The sequence below is a fragment of the Neovison vison genome, chromosome 14 (genome assembly GCF_020171115.1).
Source record: "Neovison vison isolate M4711 chromosome 14, ASM_NN_V1, whole genome shotgun sequence".
NCBI lineage: Eukaryota > Metazoa > Chordata > Mammalia > Carnivora > Mustelidae > Neogale > Neogale vison.
The window spans coordinates 5,410,975-5,429,092 of NC_058104.1; the positions used below are offsets into that span (position 1 = coordinate 5,410,975).

General features: G+C 62.3%; 1 protein-coding gene across 1 annotated transcript in view; it reads right to left on the reverse strand.

Moving 5' to 3' along the window:
- RADIL (Rap associating with DIL domain) overlaps nt 1-18,118 on the reverse strand; it is an 84,096-nt gene that overhangs the window by 6,305 nt on the left and 59,673 nt on the right. Inside the window, exons 4-10 of the mRNA XM_044233591.1 lie at nt 17,181-17,413; nt 14,994-15,632; nt 12,849-12,886; nt 6,907-7,067; nt 2,745-2,857; nt 1,337-1,574; nt 448-620 (exon numbers count right to left, since the gene is read on the reverse strand). Of these exons, the coding sequence (XP_044089526.1) occupies nt 448-620; nt 1,337-1,574; nt 2,745-2,857; nt 6,907-7,067; nt 12,849-12,886; nt 14,994-15,632; nt 17,181-17,413 (1,595 nt within the window). The remainder of the gene's footprint in view (nt 1-447; nt 621-1,336; nt 1,575-2,744; nt 2,858-6,906; nt 7,068-12,848; nt 12,887-14,993; nt 15,633-17,180; nt 17,414-18,118) is intronic.

Consider the following 18,118-nt stretch of genomic DNA (forward strand, 5'->3'; position numbering starts at 1 on the left):
ACAGTTCTGGGGGCCAGACGCCCCCAGACATGGAGCCAAAGCTGAGGAGCCAGCACGGCTGCATCCTCCTTGCACATGTGGGCCGTCCGAATCCGGCTGAGGCCCATGCCCAGCTTCTGGAGGCCGCATGGCCCACAGTCCCTCTGCAGAGCCAGCTGGGCCATCGAGCGCCTCCTCCCGTCCTCTCTCGGACCCAGGCTTCTGCCTCCCCTTCCGCTTCTAAGTGTCACGTGCTTAGACGGGGCCCAGTGGACAAGCAAAGGAGGCCCCCATCCCGGGGCCCCTGACCTTCATCACACATGCAGAGCCCCCGGCCGTGTGGGGTCAGACGGTGCGGGCCTCCTGCTGCGGGTGGGCACAGCTGTGGGACAGAAGCCTTCTGCAAGCTCTCGGGGCCCCGGAAGCCAGGGCCGTGACTCTCGCCCGATCTGTCCTGCGCCCCCCTACCTGGATGAGCTGCGCACGGGGCGTGGCCAGCAAGTTGAGTGTGCAGGAAAGCTTCCGGAAGAAGCGCTCCCCAGCCTCCCCATGGCCAGCACTCCGCATCCACTCCAGGAGCTGCTGCAGGCGGGCGCAGGCCTGGACGCCGCGGGGCCAGTGGAAGCAGCTCAGAGAGGGGCCTGGAGCCGGGACACAAGGTCACACCTGATGCCCCGCAGCCCCTCCCAGATGGCGGGTATCCGGCCTCCCCAACGCCTGTCCTCCCTGATGGCAAAGCCTCTGAGAACAGGCCTGATAACCGTACACGGGTTTCCAAGGCCCCTAGCCTGCTTCTGGACCCCTCTCTGGGAGGGGAGGGTTGGAACACCCACAGAATCCCAAATGCAAAGACCATCGCACCTATAGCCGAGGACCCCTGCTCCCACCCAGATCCTGCCCGTGGACCCCGACCAGCCCAGGAAGGTCACGCTCGTGATATGTGCCGTGGGTCTGCAGCACGTCATGGTCACGTTCCTGTGTCCCAGTGGGGCCCCTGGCTGGAAGGAACTAGCACCCCAAGCCCCTGGCAGGGAGGAGAGCCAGGGGTGCAGAGGCCACGCCCATTCTCTGAGCCTGTCCCTCCTCGCTCCCCGCCTGGGCTGTGTGGAGATAAAAGGAACAGAAAAGGCCTGTGCAGACCCCACCCCTACCCTGGGGCCGCTCTACAGACCCTGCCTGACAGTACTGCTCCTGGAAGTACCCGCTCTGCCGCAGAAGCTGCTCTCCTGGGCCTCGATCAGCCACCTGGACCCCCAAGCAGTGAGATGCCTCAGCACCCCCAGTGCCCGCCAGCACCCGCTTGGCTTCTCCCGCAGCAGGGGTAGGGGTCCCCAGCCCCCCCCAACCCGGCCCTCACCCTTGTCCAGGAGCTGGTTGAAGAGCAGAGTGCTGGAGAAGAAAAAGAGGTAGGCCAGCACCTGCGAGGCGATCTCGGGGTGCACCCGGAACTGCCGCAGGAGGTCCATGGTGGCCTGGTACACGGACACGACATGGCGCAGTTCCTCAGGCAGCTGGGGGGCGGAGCACCAGCTCTCCCGGCGCTCTGTCTGGAAAGGGGGACACTCCAGCAGGGCCGGGAGGCAGACGTACAGGGACTGGGGGCGAGAGGGAAACACCAGCTGCACACAAGGCCCTGCCTGGGCCTAGTGCATGTCCTGCCAGACAGGCCCCAGCTGCCTAGGGCCAGCCCAGGGGAAAGGTGCAGAGGACACCCGGAGGGGCAGAGAGCCCTGGCCAAAGGGCTGCCAGAGATGCCCCGCAGGTCTGGGGGTGAGGGGGGCTATGCCCCTCCTGTTTTCGCAGACAGAAGAGTGGCCAGCGGGCAGCCAGCTGGTCTCTCGGGACCACACCCCCGGTACTGGTGCACCCCTCCTGCAGAGCCAAGCCAGGCACGGCGGCCTGGGGCCCAAGGCAGCAGCCCTGGCGGAAGGCCGGGGGGACAGCAGGCACCCACACTCGTCTCGGGGGTGACAGGGCAGCATCAGCTGCTCCCCAGAAACAAGGTGAACGCACACCTCCCTGGGAGTCCTTGCTGCCCCCACCCCTCAAGGTGATCCTGAGACAACAGGTCACGGGCCACGTGCATCCCCATTCGGACCCCTGGGCACGTGGACTGGAGTCTTCTCCCCGTTTGGCCGAGACACTGAGGCTGTGTCCTCCTCAACACAGGGCTCCGCGCAGCTGGGAGCAACTGAGCACAGGGCTGCCTGACTCAACTGTCTTAACCCCATCGGTTCTCCGAGCACTGTCCCCAGCGCGCTGTCCCCAACCAACCCTTCTTGCTTCCTGCTGGAGAGCAGCTGGGCCAGGCTCCACATGCCCCAGCAAATCCACCCAAGTTCACACTCATTCTCAGCAAGTCCCCTGGGCTCCCCCAGTCAGGACCACCTGCCACAGGGGCCCCCCTCCTCTCTCCACCTGCTGGCACCCTCTCCACACCCGGAGGCTCCGACGCCCTCTCTGCTCACCGCAATGGCCACCAGTGCCCACAGAGGCCACGCTCCCCCTTCCAAATCACTGCCCAGAGCCTCCAGCACCACGGGCCCTGCACGGCCGGCCGCCTCCAGGACAAGGGCGATGCGAGCAGGAGGTTGAGGAGCTCGGAGCCGGCCCTCAAGGGCACAGAGGCAGCCATTAGAGCCCCAAATCCTCAAGCAGTGGTGGGACGAGAACCCGTCTCCTTCCCGGCGCCCCACCCCCAGCCCGGAGGGGCGCCACAAGGAGCACCCCCCGCCACGTGGGAGCGAGCCAGCCGCGCGCCGCACCTTGGAGACGTAGTACACGCACTGCTGGAAGGCGTGCAGAATGACCTCCTCCAGCGCCGCCATGGCCTCCTCGCTGGCCGTCAGCGCGCAGGAGAACAGCGACTCCCTGGAGCCTACGGGGAGACGGCAGCACACAGTCACCCCTGGAGGGCGCAGGCCACATCCCCATCTGGGGTTTGGGGCTGCAAGAGCCAAAGCCACCCAGCCCAGCCGGCTGCCCCCCCAAGCCCGGCTGCCGCACCTTCCCAGGGCCCTGTACTCCCAGGCCCAGCGATGCCAAAGCCACGAGAGGTGCATCCGCGGCTCATTAGTGAACAGACTCTGGACACGTTTTCTGCTGGAACCAGCAGCCCCAGCAAGAGCAGATTCCGACCCAGGTCCCCTGCAGCCACTTCCTACTCCGCACACAGGTCAAAGGCACACCGGCCAGAGCTCCGAAGGAGACCGTCACTCCCCAGAACCGTGACGTTTCCGAGAAGAGAGAAACCAAGTGGCCTACGTGCCCCGTTCTCCTCCCAGCACCCGGGAGAGAAAGCCCGGAATCCCCACAGCCCACGGAGGGAGGCAGCCTGGTCTCCATGCGCGTCCCCCAGAACCACAGGCCCAGGGGCGTCCACCTCCCCCATCAGGCTGGAGCTGAGCCTGGGCGGCTGGCAGGGAGGCCGCCCAGCAGGGTGACGGGGTGCCCGTGGATGCCTGGTGATTCCTTCCTTCTGGGAGGGGTTTCTGCAAAGGCAAGAAGCCCGGGGATGGGAGGGGGGAAGGGGAATGTCCTGAAGGGCACCCCCACCCCGACACGGGAGACACGCAGCGCCCCAGCAGCGCTCAGCCGGAGTGCCCACGGCCCGGTCTCCCACCCTCTCAGCAACTTGCTTCACTGCGGAGCTGCGGGCAGGCAGCTGGGACGCGTGTGTCCCGCAGAGACAGGCGCTGCTCATCTTGCTACGGCCTTTTCATTCCCACGCAGCGCAGGTCCCACGGTCTCGGGCTCTCCTCCCAGGGCTGGGGAGGGGCTCCAGGAGCACAGGATGGAAACAGAGCTGCACCCCCCACCCAGCAACATCTGGATGCACCACTGTTCAAGGCACTTCTCTTTGCAGGTCTCGGGTCTCTCCTGCCCCTGGGCCCACAGACCACCCCCGAAGGGCTCACTCCCCTGGAACCGGCCAGAGGCCTGCCCCACCTGCCCAGGGTCCTCCCCTGAGCCTGGCTACGGGGTTGCACTTGGGACTGACCCTGATGGGGTCTGGCTGCTCCCGGAAGCCCCACTGCCTTTCAGAGGAGAGGTAAATCAGGCAACTTTGGGGGTCCCATGGCTTGGGGGAGCAAGAGGCTCTTACTAGGCTGCTGGACTGTAGCAACCCCAGGCTTACAGAAGCACGCAAGGTGCCCACTGCTGACCACGGCCCCTGTAGATCAAACATGACCCCCGGCCGACCAAAGCCAGCAGGACCCGGACCAAGAAACCAGTTCCAAACCCTCTCCCTAGAGCGGGGCCCAGACCAGCGGACCTCCTAGGCAGCCAACTTGTCTGAGAAAGCCCACTCTACCCCCGGCATGGGCATGAGGGCTCTGGAAGAGGAGGGACGGCAGAAAGAGGAGGCCAGGACTCTGCGGAGCACAGCCATGGGGAGGCTTCCGGCAGATGCCCCATGGGTCTCTCTGATGCCACAGGAAACCAGCTGAAACACTTGCTCCTGTGGTGCAGGCTCTGCTGGGTTGCTCCCAGATACAGGGTCCCTGTGCTCAGTTTCTGACCAAGCTGACACTCACACAAGTCCTTAGGGGGTCAGGGGCCTCTACTGGAGGCCCCCAGATCCACAATGGCTAAGGCAAAGCCACGAAGGTACCCAGAGAGCTCTCCGTGGATAAAATGCCCCCCAACCCCTGCTGGGCCCACCTCCCGGCTGCCTGTGGGAGGGAGGCGTCCTGGGTAAGAGCTTGGAACAACCGAGATTGTTTGTGGAACGCAAAGGCGATTTTCCAGTATTCAGGACGTGACATCTGTTTTCAGAATTCTTCCCACAGAAATTTCCTGCTGAAGGTCAGGAGGCCGAGAGACGACTCTAACCTGGCCTCTGGCCTCTGCTGATGTGATGTTTCCTCCAAGCTCTCCAGCGCCTGCCCCACACAGGACACTGTTTGTGGGATGCCCGGGTCCTGCCACAGCTTCCCCGGCCCACACACTCCCCAGGGTGGACAGAGGCGGGGCCCCGGCCACGCAGCAGCTCTCTGCCAGCATCAGCCAGCCTAAGCGACCTCCAGGGCCAGACCAAAAATAACTCCCTCCAAGAGCAGAGACAGCAGCTACGGAAGCGGAGCCCGCACCAGCTCCAAGTAGCCCGTTTAACGCAGCCAGATGCGGGGTCCCTGTGCTCGGGCAGCAGGCCCGACGGGACCCAAAGACCACAGCCTCTCCGCAGAGCGTGTGAAACCAGGGCAGACGAGATGGGGCCGCGGGACTCACCCACCAACACTGTGCCCAGAAGCCACGGCGGGAGCAGGTCTCCCCGCTCACTCTGCTGCGGCCAGAATGGGGGGACTCGCTGTCAACAGCCCCAAGCTCAGAAGGGCCACAGGCACTTGGAGACCAGCCAGAGGCCCAGTGCTCCCCGGCCAGCGCCACGTCCAGAAGAGGGGCCCCTCCGCTTGGAACCGCTGGAGGCCCCAAGGAGACTGGCTTCGGAGGAGGGAGGTCCGAGGTTCTGGAAGCACCACACTCGGGACAGCCCAGTGCCCTGGCTTTGGAGACGCACAGGGAAGGCCGTTTATGTCATATTCGGGGGGAAAAAACAGGTAACGGGCTGCTTCAGGCCCAGGCCTTGGGACAGAGCACACAGCAGCCTGTCCTGCGAGGTCTCACTGGACGCCTTGCACAACGTTCACCCAAGGATTACAGGGATGGGGGAAATAGGTCAGCAGGCCTGAATGCCCACTGGGACACAGAAGGTTCCAGTATATCCCTCTGTATCTCCCCAGAAGCCCTAATTCCCAGGCCCCAGAAGCCCAAGGAAGCTCCCAATGTCCCTTTCGCTGTGAGGTGGGGGATAAGAAAACACAAAGAAGCCATGACTGACGAGAAGGGACCCAGACACAGCGGCTGGCTCTGCGTCCCATCACCCCAACACGTCCCCGCCAGGCCTCCTCCACTGGCTCCACGTGGCCCAGCACCGGCCCAGCTGGCCCTCCGGCCCACCCATCTGCGGAGCCCCCAGGCGGGCAAGCCAGCACACAGTAGGACAGCCTCAGCTCTGGGGATCTAGCACCTCCTGGGGGCTCAGCAGGGTCCCACACCGCCTGGACAAGGTCCAGGGGCGGGTCCAGGGCCCCAGGCTATCTGCTCCGGGTTCTCCCACGCGGAGCCCACGGCCACCCCCCTCCGGGAGACACAGCTAAGCACACAGACGCCTAGCTGCGTCCGGCAGACTGAGCCCACGGGGGAGCCTTGGCCAGGCCCGGCCTGCCTGCCTGGCTTCCCTCCCAGCTCCGGGGGGAGCAGGGGGGGGCAGCCTTCAGGGACAGGGCCGCTGACCACGCCTGCCCAGGACCACCCCCCACAGGGACCGAGGCGGGTGAGCGGCTCTGGTTTCGTCCCAGGAGTGAGGGAGCTGGATCAAGAGCAGGCTCACCCACGGAAGGCTGCGGCCCCGGCCCCTGGAGCCACCCCACCCTCCTTCCCCGCTCGTTCCTGGGGCCACGAGGCACACATGTGGCAACTGAAGTCCCAGCCAGCCTCAGGGCCCGGCCGCAGCCACCCTCTTCTGGAAGCCCCACCTCCGGCTGCCCCAGGCAGTCTCTCCCGCTGCTGCCATCTCAGGTTCTGCGGGCGCACCCCCTGCCACAGAGACCCCGAAGCCACCCAGCCCCCGGGGCACCGTGGCTCCTCTCAGAAACCCCGGAGCCCCCAGAAAGGGAGAGCCCGGGGCCGAGGCACCGCGTGCTTTCTACCAGCCTCCCCAGGCGACACTGAGTGCGTGACACGACAGGGGACATGACGCTGGGTCTGTCTGACCTCCAGGGTCACCCCCTCAGAGGGACCCTGACACAGCGCCACCTCCCTTGGTTTGAGCGGCAGACTCCAGCCTGGGATGAAGAGGGGCCAGGCCACTGCCCCCCCAGGGGTCCCCCCGTCCCCCACTCGCCCCGGAGCGGCAGCCCGCACCTGTGACGTCCAGCTCCTCCTCCAGACTCTGCATGTAGAGCGGGCACTTCTGCTGGATGAAGTAGAGCAGCTCCACCGAGTTGGACATCCAGAAGAGAATGTGCTGCAGGTCCGGGACCAGGCCCGCCATGGGGAAGCTGGCCAGGGAGAGGGGCTCCTGGCTGCCGAGACAGAGGACCCCGGGTTAGTCCTGGACGGGCCCCCGGGAAGGGAGGCCGGATCAGCACTGTGCACACAAGGACGTTCGTTCCAACGGGACACGACGTTCCAGTGGGACCCAAGCAAACCCACCGCGGCCCGGCTGGGACAGGGGCTACACAGACAAGCCGCGGGACATGTGGGCTGGAGACGCACGCCCTCCAGACGGTGCAGGAAGGGCCACCAGGGGCCACAGCCCTTGGGAAAGGACTCTCGTAAACTCTTCTCGCATCTTCTCTTCTGGGACTGAGACGAGGAGGGAGCGTGGAGGAGCGCGTGGGTGTGTACGGAGGGGGCAGCCGGCGGCAGGAGCAGCCCCCCGAGAGTCCGGCTGTCGCTGAGGCCAAACCAACTGCTGTAGGAGGCGCGCGAGCGGGATTAGCTAAAAACCTCTGGTTGTAGCCGGAAGACAGTGTAGAGACTCCGTGGGTCAGACAAGGCCCTGAGAGTGCGTCACTGGGAGACTAAGGGTTAACAGTCAGGAAACCAGAGGCTGCCCAATTCGGGCCTGGCGCTGCCCACACACGCTCTTCACACGGACTCCCCTGCGAGGGCCGCACGTGTCGCTGCAGCTCGTTAAATCGGAAAGCTTCCAGGCACCGGGCACAGGGCTGGAATCTTCCCGCCCCTCTGATGCCCATTTCAAGCCTGGGCGACAGCCAGCTCGGGCTGGAGGTAGCCCCAGGGGCACTGCTCCCTCCTGAGCCGGCACCTCGAGACTCCATGCTCCCTTTGTGGGGGACAATGGCGACATCAGGGCCACCTGTCTCCCGGGTCCAGTGGGGTCCGGCCCAGCCCAGATCCACCCCAGGCCCCTTTCCTCGCCTCTGGTCTCCCGTGCACCAGCCCCTGGGATCCAGGACCTTGTGACTGTGGCAGGAAGCCCCCAGCACTGTCCTGAGCCACTCTCCAGAAGTCCGGGGGGAGGCGGCGAGGCTGTGCCGAGCTCTGGGGTTTCCTCGACTGCAAGCGTCAAGGGCCAGTCTCTCTGGGCCTGATGTCCTGTCCTGTCGCACCCACTCAGCGGAGGCAGGTCAGCAGGCTGCACTGTGGTAGCCTCTGAGGATGCCCGAGCCTGGTGGCTGCAGGGCCAGGACACGGTCTCCAGGGCCGGTGTGACTGCACCCGGGGACTCACTCTTCTGACAGATGAGCACAGATCCGTTGAGCAGCAAACCACACAGATGTGACTCAGGTCTGTCTGCGAGGGACAGCGCCCGGGTGCCCAGCGGTGCAAGTGACCCCGCGCCAGAACAGCAACCCTGCGGGCAGACCGAGAGGGGCAGACCAGGCGGCGGCATCTGCGAGGACAGTGCTGTCCCCGGGCCCGGCCAGGGTACAGGACCCTTTGTCCTGCCTGGTGGACATCACAGCAGCTCAGGGACTTCCTGTCGTTCATGATGGTCACAGCCAGCGTCACGGTAGTCGGTTTGTGAGGCAGCCCCCGTGGGCCCAGGCGGGGACCTCAGGCTCCCATGTACACGTTCTCTTGTGCCTGCAGTTTCGTTGCTCTGACATAGCTTCGCTCATGTCACCATGGTGTGACCACTCGCGCTGCCCTGCTCCCCGCGAGGGAAGGCAGTGGCTTTGGGCCGGGTGTCCCTGCTCTCACTGCTACATGTGTGGCTGCCGCCCCCCGCCCCCCGCTCGTCTTCCAGAGCCCCGACTGCTGCGGGTCAGTAAGAAAGGATCAATTCAGCTCTTCGGAGCTGAATTCCATTGTGTTTTCCACATCCGTGGCCCTTCTCAATTTCACCCAAAACTCAAAGGGACAGACGGGCCTCTCCTGACAAGTCAACCACCAGGTATGGCCAAACGGCGTTTTGGAATCGAATCGCAGCACACCTGTCCCCACAGGCCACACGCAGCAGCGCACGAACTCGGGGGGTCCGGGCCCTCCCTTCAAGCGAGCACCGAGCAGAAGCAACAGTTTCACGGACGGGACCCCAAAAGCAGACAAGTGGGATGACCTCGGGCTGCCAAGCTCCTGCACAGCAGAGGAAGCCACAGTAGAGTGAAAAAGCCACCCACGGCGCGCGAGAAACACTTGCAAATCCTGCATCTGCACGGGGCTAGTTTCCAGACCCGGAAGGAATGCCGATCATTGAAAGCAAAAAACACTAACAACCTGGATAAAAAATGGGTTGAAGACCTGAAGAGAGACTTCTCCAGAGAAGACCTCCGGACGGCCAACGGGCACGCGGGCAGGTGCTCGGCCTCGCCAACCGCCAGGTGAACGCAAACCAAAACCACGACGTGCACTCGCCTCGTACCTGTTGGAGTGGCTGTCATCGAGAGGGCAAGAGATGACAAGTGTCAGAGAGGGTGTGGAGAGACCGGAGACCCTTGTGCACTGCTGGGGGTGGGTGCAAAAGGGAGCGGCCGCTGTGGGAAACAGGACGGACACCCTCAGAACATGGACAACGGCGCCGCCGTCTGACCCAGCAAGTCCACGTCTGCGTATTCACCAGAAGGAACCGATCGGGATCGCCGAGCGGTGCCCAGGTCAGTGCCGCACGGCTGCCAATACGGGACATGTGGGTCACACTCAGTGTCCACGGACGGAAGACAGGGTAAAAACGAAAATGGTCTGATGAAATGTATTTCAGCCTTTAAAAAATCAAGGAAACCCTGCAGTGTGCTAAAGACGTTCCGTGAAACGGACTGAGCCGATCACAGAAGGAAAAATACCACAAGGTTCCGCTGCGATATCTGGGACAGTCCGACTCATGCAGAATGGTGGCTGCCAGGGGCTGGAGGGAGGGAGAGACCGGAAACTGCTAATATGCACTTCAGAACTTAAAGGGGTGGTTTTGGGGGCGCCTGGGTGACTCAGCTGGATAAGCGTCTGCCTTCGGCTCAGGTCGTGACCCCAGCATCCTGGGATCAAGCCCTGCATCGGTCTCCCTGCTCAGCGGGAAGTCTGCTTCTCCCTTTCCCTCTGCTGCTCCCCATGCTTATGCATACTCTCTCTCTGTCAAATAAATAAAATTATAATAAAAATTTAAAAAAATTTTTTTACAATTTTATTTATTTGACAGAGATCACAAGTAGAAAGAGAGGCAGGCAGAGAGAGAAGAAGGGAAGCGGGCTCCCCACTGAGCAGATAGTCAGATGCAGGACTCGATCCCAGGACCCTGGGATCATGACCTGAGCCGAAGGCAGAGGCTTTAACCCACTGAGCCACCCAGGTGCCCCTAAAAAACTTTTTAAAAATAATAATTAGGTGTTTTTTACCACAATAAAATAAATAAAAATAAGCCAAATCACTGATTGCACTAATATAAATTTTTAATATTAAAAATATAAATTTTTAAAAACCTACTTGGGAAGCATATGGGAGAGAAATTATTACCAAAAAGAAAATCAAATGCATTTTTGCTAATAAAAATTAAACTAAAATTTAAGAAGTTCTAAAAATATTCAAAATTCAAAGAAATTAAAATGGGAATTGTGCAAGAATAAGGAAATAATAAAGAGGTTAATGGAGTAGAAATCAAAACCCAAGTGAGCAGAAACAACAAAACTGGTCCTTTTAAACATGACGACAAACAAATCCCTGGGAAAATAAATCGAAGGGAGGTAAGTGGAAAGACATAAATCCAACAGGAACTAAATACATGAGAGATGAAAATAGTCCCAAAAGAATACAAGGAATGATTTTATCCTAGTAACTTGGAGGACGAAAGCAGAAGTCCCCAAAATCAATACAAGCAGAGGGACAGAACCAGACACACCGATAACCACTGACGAAGCAGGCCGGGCCAGGTCGCCCAGACGCTGCCACAGGCTACCTCGCCAGCCCCCACGGCCTCACCACACACGACCCGACGCGGTGAACTGGAAACAGACCAGGCAGCCCTGTTTGCCTTCTGGGAACCTTGCTATTAAAGTCAGACCAGGACAACGGGTGAAAAATCCTCCATCACTTTGACGTGTGAATTCAGGTGAGAAAATGCTAATTAAAATGTCCACAAACGGTCAGTCACCATCCTGCACAAATCCGTAGCCACGAAGGGCTGAATCCCAGGGACTCGGCCATGGATCCGGATCCGAAGAGCGGCTAGCGCCGCGCCCACACTCACAGGCGCCCGGGGAGAAGGCTGAGGACCACAGGGGCAGAAAAAGCACGCGGTGAAGGTCCCCAGTCGCTCACAATGTGACAAGAAGCAGAGCACAAGAACCTGAAGCCCACGGGGCACAATGTTCAGAACATGAAGCTCGGGTGTGGGTTCTTGAGTGACTGCTGTCGTCTGTGCTTTTCTACATTTTGGCAGTGAATCAAAAACTGTTTAAAAAGGAGAAAGGCGGCATTCCCTGGGGATGGACACGGGGCTGTTTTTTGGCCCCAACGACAGGCATTCTGGACGCAGACCGGGCAGGAGCTGCTGGGGGGAGGCCTCAGTTTCCCCGATGAGCGGGCACTCGGGAGGAGGAGGAGCTAGTTAGGGTGAGGGCTGGGCGAGCCCCTAAATCCTCAGCTCCATCCCCTCCAGGCCCCAACACCACCTGGAAGCCAGGCTGTCCCTCAGGCAGGGGGGCAGGGGTGAGGTGGCCACACCTGCCCCTGGGTCCCCAAGGCCAGTCCCTCACACAGAAAACCTAGCGCACGGTGGCCGGTGCTGTTGTCTCCGCCACCCTCTGAGGGGCCTGGTCTACACTGAGCACCGCAGGGTGAGCTGGGCGGCAGAGCCCGGGACTCCCGGAGCAGACTCGGCCTTGGCGGCACTGCACTGGGCCCTGAACACGTCCCCTATTGTCAACGTGGGCCAAAAAGCCCGTATGTGCGAGCGGCAGGAGCCGCACTCATGGGGGAGGGGGGGTGGACTACGGCCCCAGGCTCCAGTCCCTGCCTGCGACAGGGGTGGAGCCAAGTCCTCCTTGCCCGTCGCTGGACCGTGGACGACACCGAAGCACTGTGGCTACAGCACAGTCGTCGTGGACCAGCGGCAGACACAAGAGTCGAGCAGACCACGGACCCAGCGGCGACGGGCAGGAACCACCCCTGTGACCACGGCCCCTTGGCTGCTGCTGCACCCGCACGGCCCAGAGGGACGGCCAAGCGCACTCGCAGTGACATCGTGGGGCTCCACTGCGCGCCGGGGCGGGATTCCAGTGCAGGCGAAGCGCATGGGGTATTCACGCTCCCTGTCTCCCGAGCATCCAGGCACAAGCACACAGCACGCTGCCCCGGGGGCACGTGGCTTGTTCTAGCCTCTGTGCTTATGGACGAGGACTTCGGAGTGAGCCACGTGTGCCCCGTGTGCCAGCACCCTGTGGCAGGGCCCCCTCGGGAGTGCACACGGCTGGGTGGCTGCACACGCCCGTCCCCATCATTAACACCAGTTTCCCAAGTCCCCGCAGCACTTTGCACACAACGACAGGGCTTTCAATGGACAAGGCCCGCCCTAGCTCCACGCCCAGAGTCTGCATTCTCCGGAAGAGGCGGGCTTGCTGGAGCTCAGTCGGGCTTGCTGGAGCTCAGTCGTTAGCGGAAGTGAAGGCAGGACGAGGCTCTGGAGAGGTTCTCGCCTACTCGGTCTAACGGCTGCCCTGGAGAAACTCCCCAAACCCAGCGCTTCCCAGGGGCGGAGCACAGACAGGGAAACAGCCACTCGGAGACAGAAGGAGAGTGCAACAGAAGCCCATAGCTGACCCCAAAGGCGTCTGCCCCCCCAATCTTGGCCCCCATGGGGCGGTGCAGGTCTCCCGGGATCTAGGGGCCCACGGGGAAGCCAGACTTACAGCTGCGCCTGCTTCTCCGCCAGTTCTTTGGTTTTCTCCTACAGTTGCAAAGACAAGAGAGCAAACATGAGAAAACACAGGATACCACAGGATGCGCTCCAAGAGAACACCACTAAATCCACGGGACGCCGTCCACCTAAAAACCACGGCACTGTTGCGGCAGACATCCTGCACTGTGCGGGCCGTTTACCGGAAGCACGGCTGGAAAGGATGAGTTCCCGCTCCGTTCCTGAATGTGACCTGCGCACTTCCCACAGCAGACAGAACCTACACCCACTCGCTGACGGAACCACTGGCGCCGTGAGAAATAAAGTGGTCACGTATTTCACACACCCCAGAATGAACACTCAACGCCGCTTACTGTTGAGCCTCACACACAAGCTCTCCGGCGCCCGCCACTGGGGCAGTGAGTACATGGACGTGTGCTCAGGTGTCCACGCTACAGTTAAACATCCCGGCAGGGACGCAGGCTTAACCAACATTTTCTGTCCTTTTTAATCAAGAAATGGTTCCTGCGGGGCACCTGGGTGGCTCAGTCGGTTAAAGCCTCTGCCTTTGGCTCAGGTCATGATCCCAGGGTCCTGGGATCGAGCCCTGTGTCAGGCTCTCTGCTCAGCGGGGAGCCTGCTTCCTCCCCCGCTCTCTGCCTGCTTGTGATCTCCCTCTCTCTCGCTGTCAAATAAATAAATAAAATATTTTTTAAAAAAGAACAAGGAAAAGAAAAGAAACGTTTCCTGCTTTTGTAGCAAGTTGTCTTCTGTCTAAGCAGAGCCCTGGCTGCGGACCCTGTTACTTGTTCTAGGATCTGCCTCGAGTGGGTGGGAGACAGAGCGGTTGATGCCCAAGATGCAGACGGACAAACGAAATGTCTGGAGTCTCAGAAGACCAGGGCTGAGGCCCACGAACAGGGGGAAGCACGTGGGGAGGCACCCAGGGAATGGCCTAGGTCTGGACTCCTCTGCTTCTGAGCTCCAGACCTTGGATGAGGTTGTTCACCTCAACAAGTCTCAGTTTCCCCAGCTGGGACATAGCCTACAGCACAGGCATCATAGCGTCTGACTCACTAGGAAGTGTCCGCCCCAGAGCTGACTTAGGACGGGACAGTGTTCTGTGTAGACAGTCACCGCAGGCCCCAGTGTGGTCGGGTTCCCGCGTGGCACGGACTTGACCTGGCCAGAGCACAGACCACACGAGGGAAGTGACCACACCAGGACAGTCCCAACATTGATCCACGGGGGAACCCTGGGAGGTTCAGATGCCCGCGATGCACAATGGTAACTTACATAAACCTCTGGACATGACGGCCCATGTTGGTTTTTGCTTTTAAAAGGTTTTGAACATTTTAAATTGGGTTTTAATCTTAGGACCCCATCCAGTTTCTACAACCTATGCAGTTTACAGGCCAAGATGAATGGGCAACTCTTGGAGGGACTGCGTGTAACTATCAGCCATGCTTTGGGTCCCCGGGGAGTCCAGGCACTAGAGAGTGGGAGGGGCCAGGAGTCGGTGGGGGCCCTGAGGGCTGGACCCAGGCAGCCTGCAGCACGCTTGCCCCGGCCCTGTAGGGACAGGCCTGCACTTGCCCCTAGGGGATGCCTGGTGGGGCCTGGAGCCGTTTCTGGGAGGGGAAGGGAGCGCTGGCAGGCAGCAGGGGGAGCCCAGGGGCGCTGGCTGACATCGGACCGCATGCAGGCCGGCCCCACAGCTGGGCCCTAATAGGCGTGGTACTGTGCTCTAGAGACCCCGATGGAGGGAAGTGTTTCCATGGACAGAAGCCAGCCAGCCCTGTGCCCCCACCACCGGCTGATGAGGGCTCCACACCAGAGTGCTGGCGGAAGACCAGCCTGCTCCTGGCAGAAAGCACGGGGCACGAAGGCCAAGTGGGTGTTGGGGCTTGGGACCTTCGGGGCATGCCGTGGCTGGGCTGCGCTTGGGAGGGCCACGGGACCAGAGCTCAGGATGCCACAGCTGACTGCACAGGAGACAGAGCGCCACAGAGGACACCCCGGGCTCGCTGGGTGTGCACAGGCAGGGCAGGCTGGCCCTCAGATTTCCCACGGTGGCCCCAGCCCCCACCCAGCACCTCCCACAGCCACAAGCACCCTCCCACCTGCCATGACCACACCCAGCACGCCTGTGACTGACCCAGACTGTCTCTCGGATGGCCTTGGCGATCTTGAGCAGCAGCTGCCCGAATGAGCCGGGTTCCAGGCGGGTAGCCGAGTGCTGGATGCAGAGGCAGAGGAGGAAGGCGGGGGCCAGCTTGTGGTCGTCCCCCCCAGGCTCAACCAGCGTCAGGATTCGCTGCAGCAGCGCGTCCTCCACCTCTGGCTCGAACTCCAGGTGCAGCAGCCGCGGCCGGGGTAGGGCGGCCGGCGCGGAGCCAGAGGCCGAGGCGCCTCGGGCCCGGAGTGCGGCTCCGCACAGCCCGCAGCTCCGCGGAATGGCACGCAGCCGGGCCAGGGCCTGGGCAGGCAGGGGCTGGGCCTGCGCCGGGTCCTTGAATAGCAGCAGGTAGTAGAGGCCAAGGGAGAGCAGGTCCCCGTGGCGCAGCACCACGGCCCGGCCCCCGACCTCTGCAAAGTTGACGGAGACGGGCGCCCCGGGGATGGGCTCCAGCACCAGCCTGCTCGCCGCCGGCTCTGGGCCTGGGGTCTGGTGCCTGCGGATGGTGCAGTGCAGGGGCAGGATGTCCGGGGCCGAGAGGCTGACGCTGGGCTTGCTGGATGGGGTCCTCTGGCCCACCGTATGCTGCTCCCGGTTCAGCAGGTACACCAGGCTGTCCTGAAACACAAATACTAGGCCTCAGGGGCAGGACACCACCTCGGGCAAATCCATCACTGGGAAGAAAGGAAAAGGTGTCCCTGTCTCTGGTCACCTAAGCCACATGGCCAGGGCCGCCATCCTGGGCCATCCCTGCCCTGGAGCCCTTCCTAGCTTGCTGCTGGCCCCAGCCTGACCCATGCTGGGCACCCACACTGTCCCCAGGAGAGGATGCTTCCCAGAGAGACCTCAGGGGCACACCGGACACCCAGGGTTGACTCCAGCTCAGAGACAACAGAGGCCCGACTAGGGCCACGCAGGGCACAGACACTGGTTCACAGGCATGGCCAAGAGCTGCCAGGCACCCCCCGCCCCGGCCAGTGATCTGTGACCCGCTGTGGGCAAACTCCTTCCCCTGCGGCTCCAGCTTGGCGAGGACAGATGCCTCCTCATGAGACAGCGTCTCCCCAAACCCTCATGCGCTGACACGGTTTCATAAACAAGAAACTTCCTGTAAGAAAACTCCTGAGCCTGCGTTTCTGGAGCAATAGGTCTTAGCAGTGCAGAAAGCAGATGTCAGGCTAAAGAGAGAGTCTGCACCCAGAAGAACCAGCGGGATCGGTCCGTACCAGCCTGCACCAAGACGGGCCCCCGACACTGGCCTCCCAGTGTGTGCGGTGACCACCAGGGGCCCTCGACTTAGCTCGCCTCACAGGAATGCGACAAGTCACACCCACCACTGAAGGTCTAACGTACTAGTGAGACGCGCCGTGTATGAAGAAGCACAATGAGGACGCACGTGCCGAGGGTGCCCTCCGCTCCCGACCCTGCCCACCTGGTACTCGAGGAAACACCCCCCACCCTGACCTCTCCGCGGGGAGTCCGCCTGAGGACTCCTTCCCTCCAGCTCTTGCCCGTGGGCTGGAGTGGAGCCCCAGGAAAGCCTCATCTATAACCCTGTCCGGCCTCCTGTCTATGGCTTGCAGGCGCCAGGCCGGGTTTGGTAGGACTAAGCTGAGCTCGGAGAGCGGCACAGCGCGCACCGGTGGAGCCTAAAGGGGGCTCAGCAAACCAGTGGGGGTAGAGGAGCCGGGAGGAAGAGCCGGCGGGAGCTTCTGGGGCCTCCGCCCCTCCAGCCAAGAGCCCCCCACAGACATGGTGGGAAGCATGGGCCTGGGGGCCAGAGCCACCTGAAAGGCGGCTTCCCGCAGCACACCCAGGGCCATGTGCCTCACAAGTCTACCAAGCACCCATCTGAACAAGGGGACGGGCCTGTGTCGGGGTCCCCACAGCCAGGGCACAGCATGGTCTTTGACACCGCCTGGAAGATGGCAGACGATTCTTTGAGAAGGAACCTGGTATTGGGTGAGCCCCCCCACCCCCCTGCGGGCTCCTGCTGGGGCCTGGACGGAGAATGCTCTGGAAACCAAACACAGGGGAAGCCTCTGCTCCCTCCAGAATCTAGGACAGCCCCACTTCCACAGCCTCCTCAACGCCAGAGCTGACTTGGTGGCTCGGACCACTCCGTGGGGGGGTGGGGGCGGCCGGGCAGCAGGCAGGGGTGCTCACGTGCTGCTGGCTGTAGCCCTGCAGGAGGAGCAGGTGGGGTGACTCGTAGAGGGAGAAGCGCATGGTGTCCCGGGCGCGCTCCTCGGGGCCCTGGGTGGCGGCCGAGCTCAGGCTGCTCTCACTGACAGTGCGGCGCAGCCGGGGCGTGGGGGGGCTCCGGGCGCCCCCCGAAGCCAGGACTGGGGTTCCCTTGGCACGGTGCCGCTGCAGCCTCCGGGCCTGGGCGTTTATCCCTGAAACAGAAGCAACACGGGGCAAATGGTCAGAGGCTAACTGAGTCCCGCCTCTGGGCACCGCTGAATTCAGATCTCATGGACCCACGCGTGACACCAGGCACCGTCTGCTCAGCAGAGCTGGAGAAGCGCGCGAGATTCCACCCTTTGACCCCATCCCGGCCAGGCCGGGACACCTCTGGGGCTTCCTCCGAAAAGCAGGCAGCCCAGCCGCCCATGACCTGAGATGCCCTGCAGGAGCCCATGACCCTCCCCATCCCTACCAGTGGCACCGCAGCCCCTCCCCTCCAGATGCCACACCCACTGCAGCATCAACTTCTGCCGGGTCACCATGCTCATGTGAATCGCTGCCCTGTCCCCAGAGCCCTGCTGGCCCACCAGCATGTGTGCACACGTGTGCGGGGGGGGCAGTGGCCATGTGCATGTACGCGAGTGCGTGTTGTGACCAGGCGAGACGAGAACCCTGCATGGTCCCCCTGCACCCCCTTTACAGTGCCCGCGTCACCTGCACATCCCCCCCCGCACCCCGTTTACAGTGCCCGCGTCACCTGCAGAGTCTCCCCGCACCCGTCCTTACCGTGCCCTCATCGCCTGGCATACTGAGCCGGCTGGTCTGTCTAGGACAGCATGGCTGCTTGTCCCCTGAGGCCGCCCCCGCCAGGGCCAGGTCAGAACGCACATGCGTGCACGGACACACACACACAT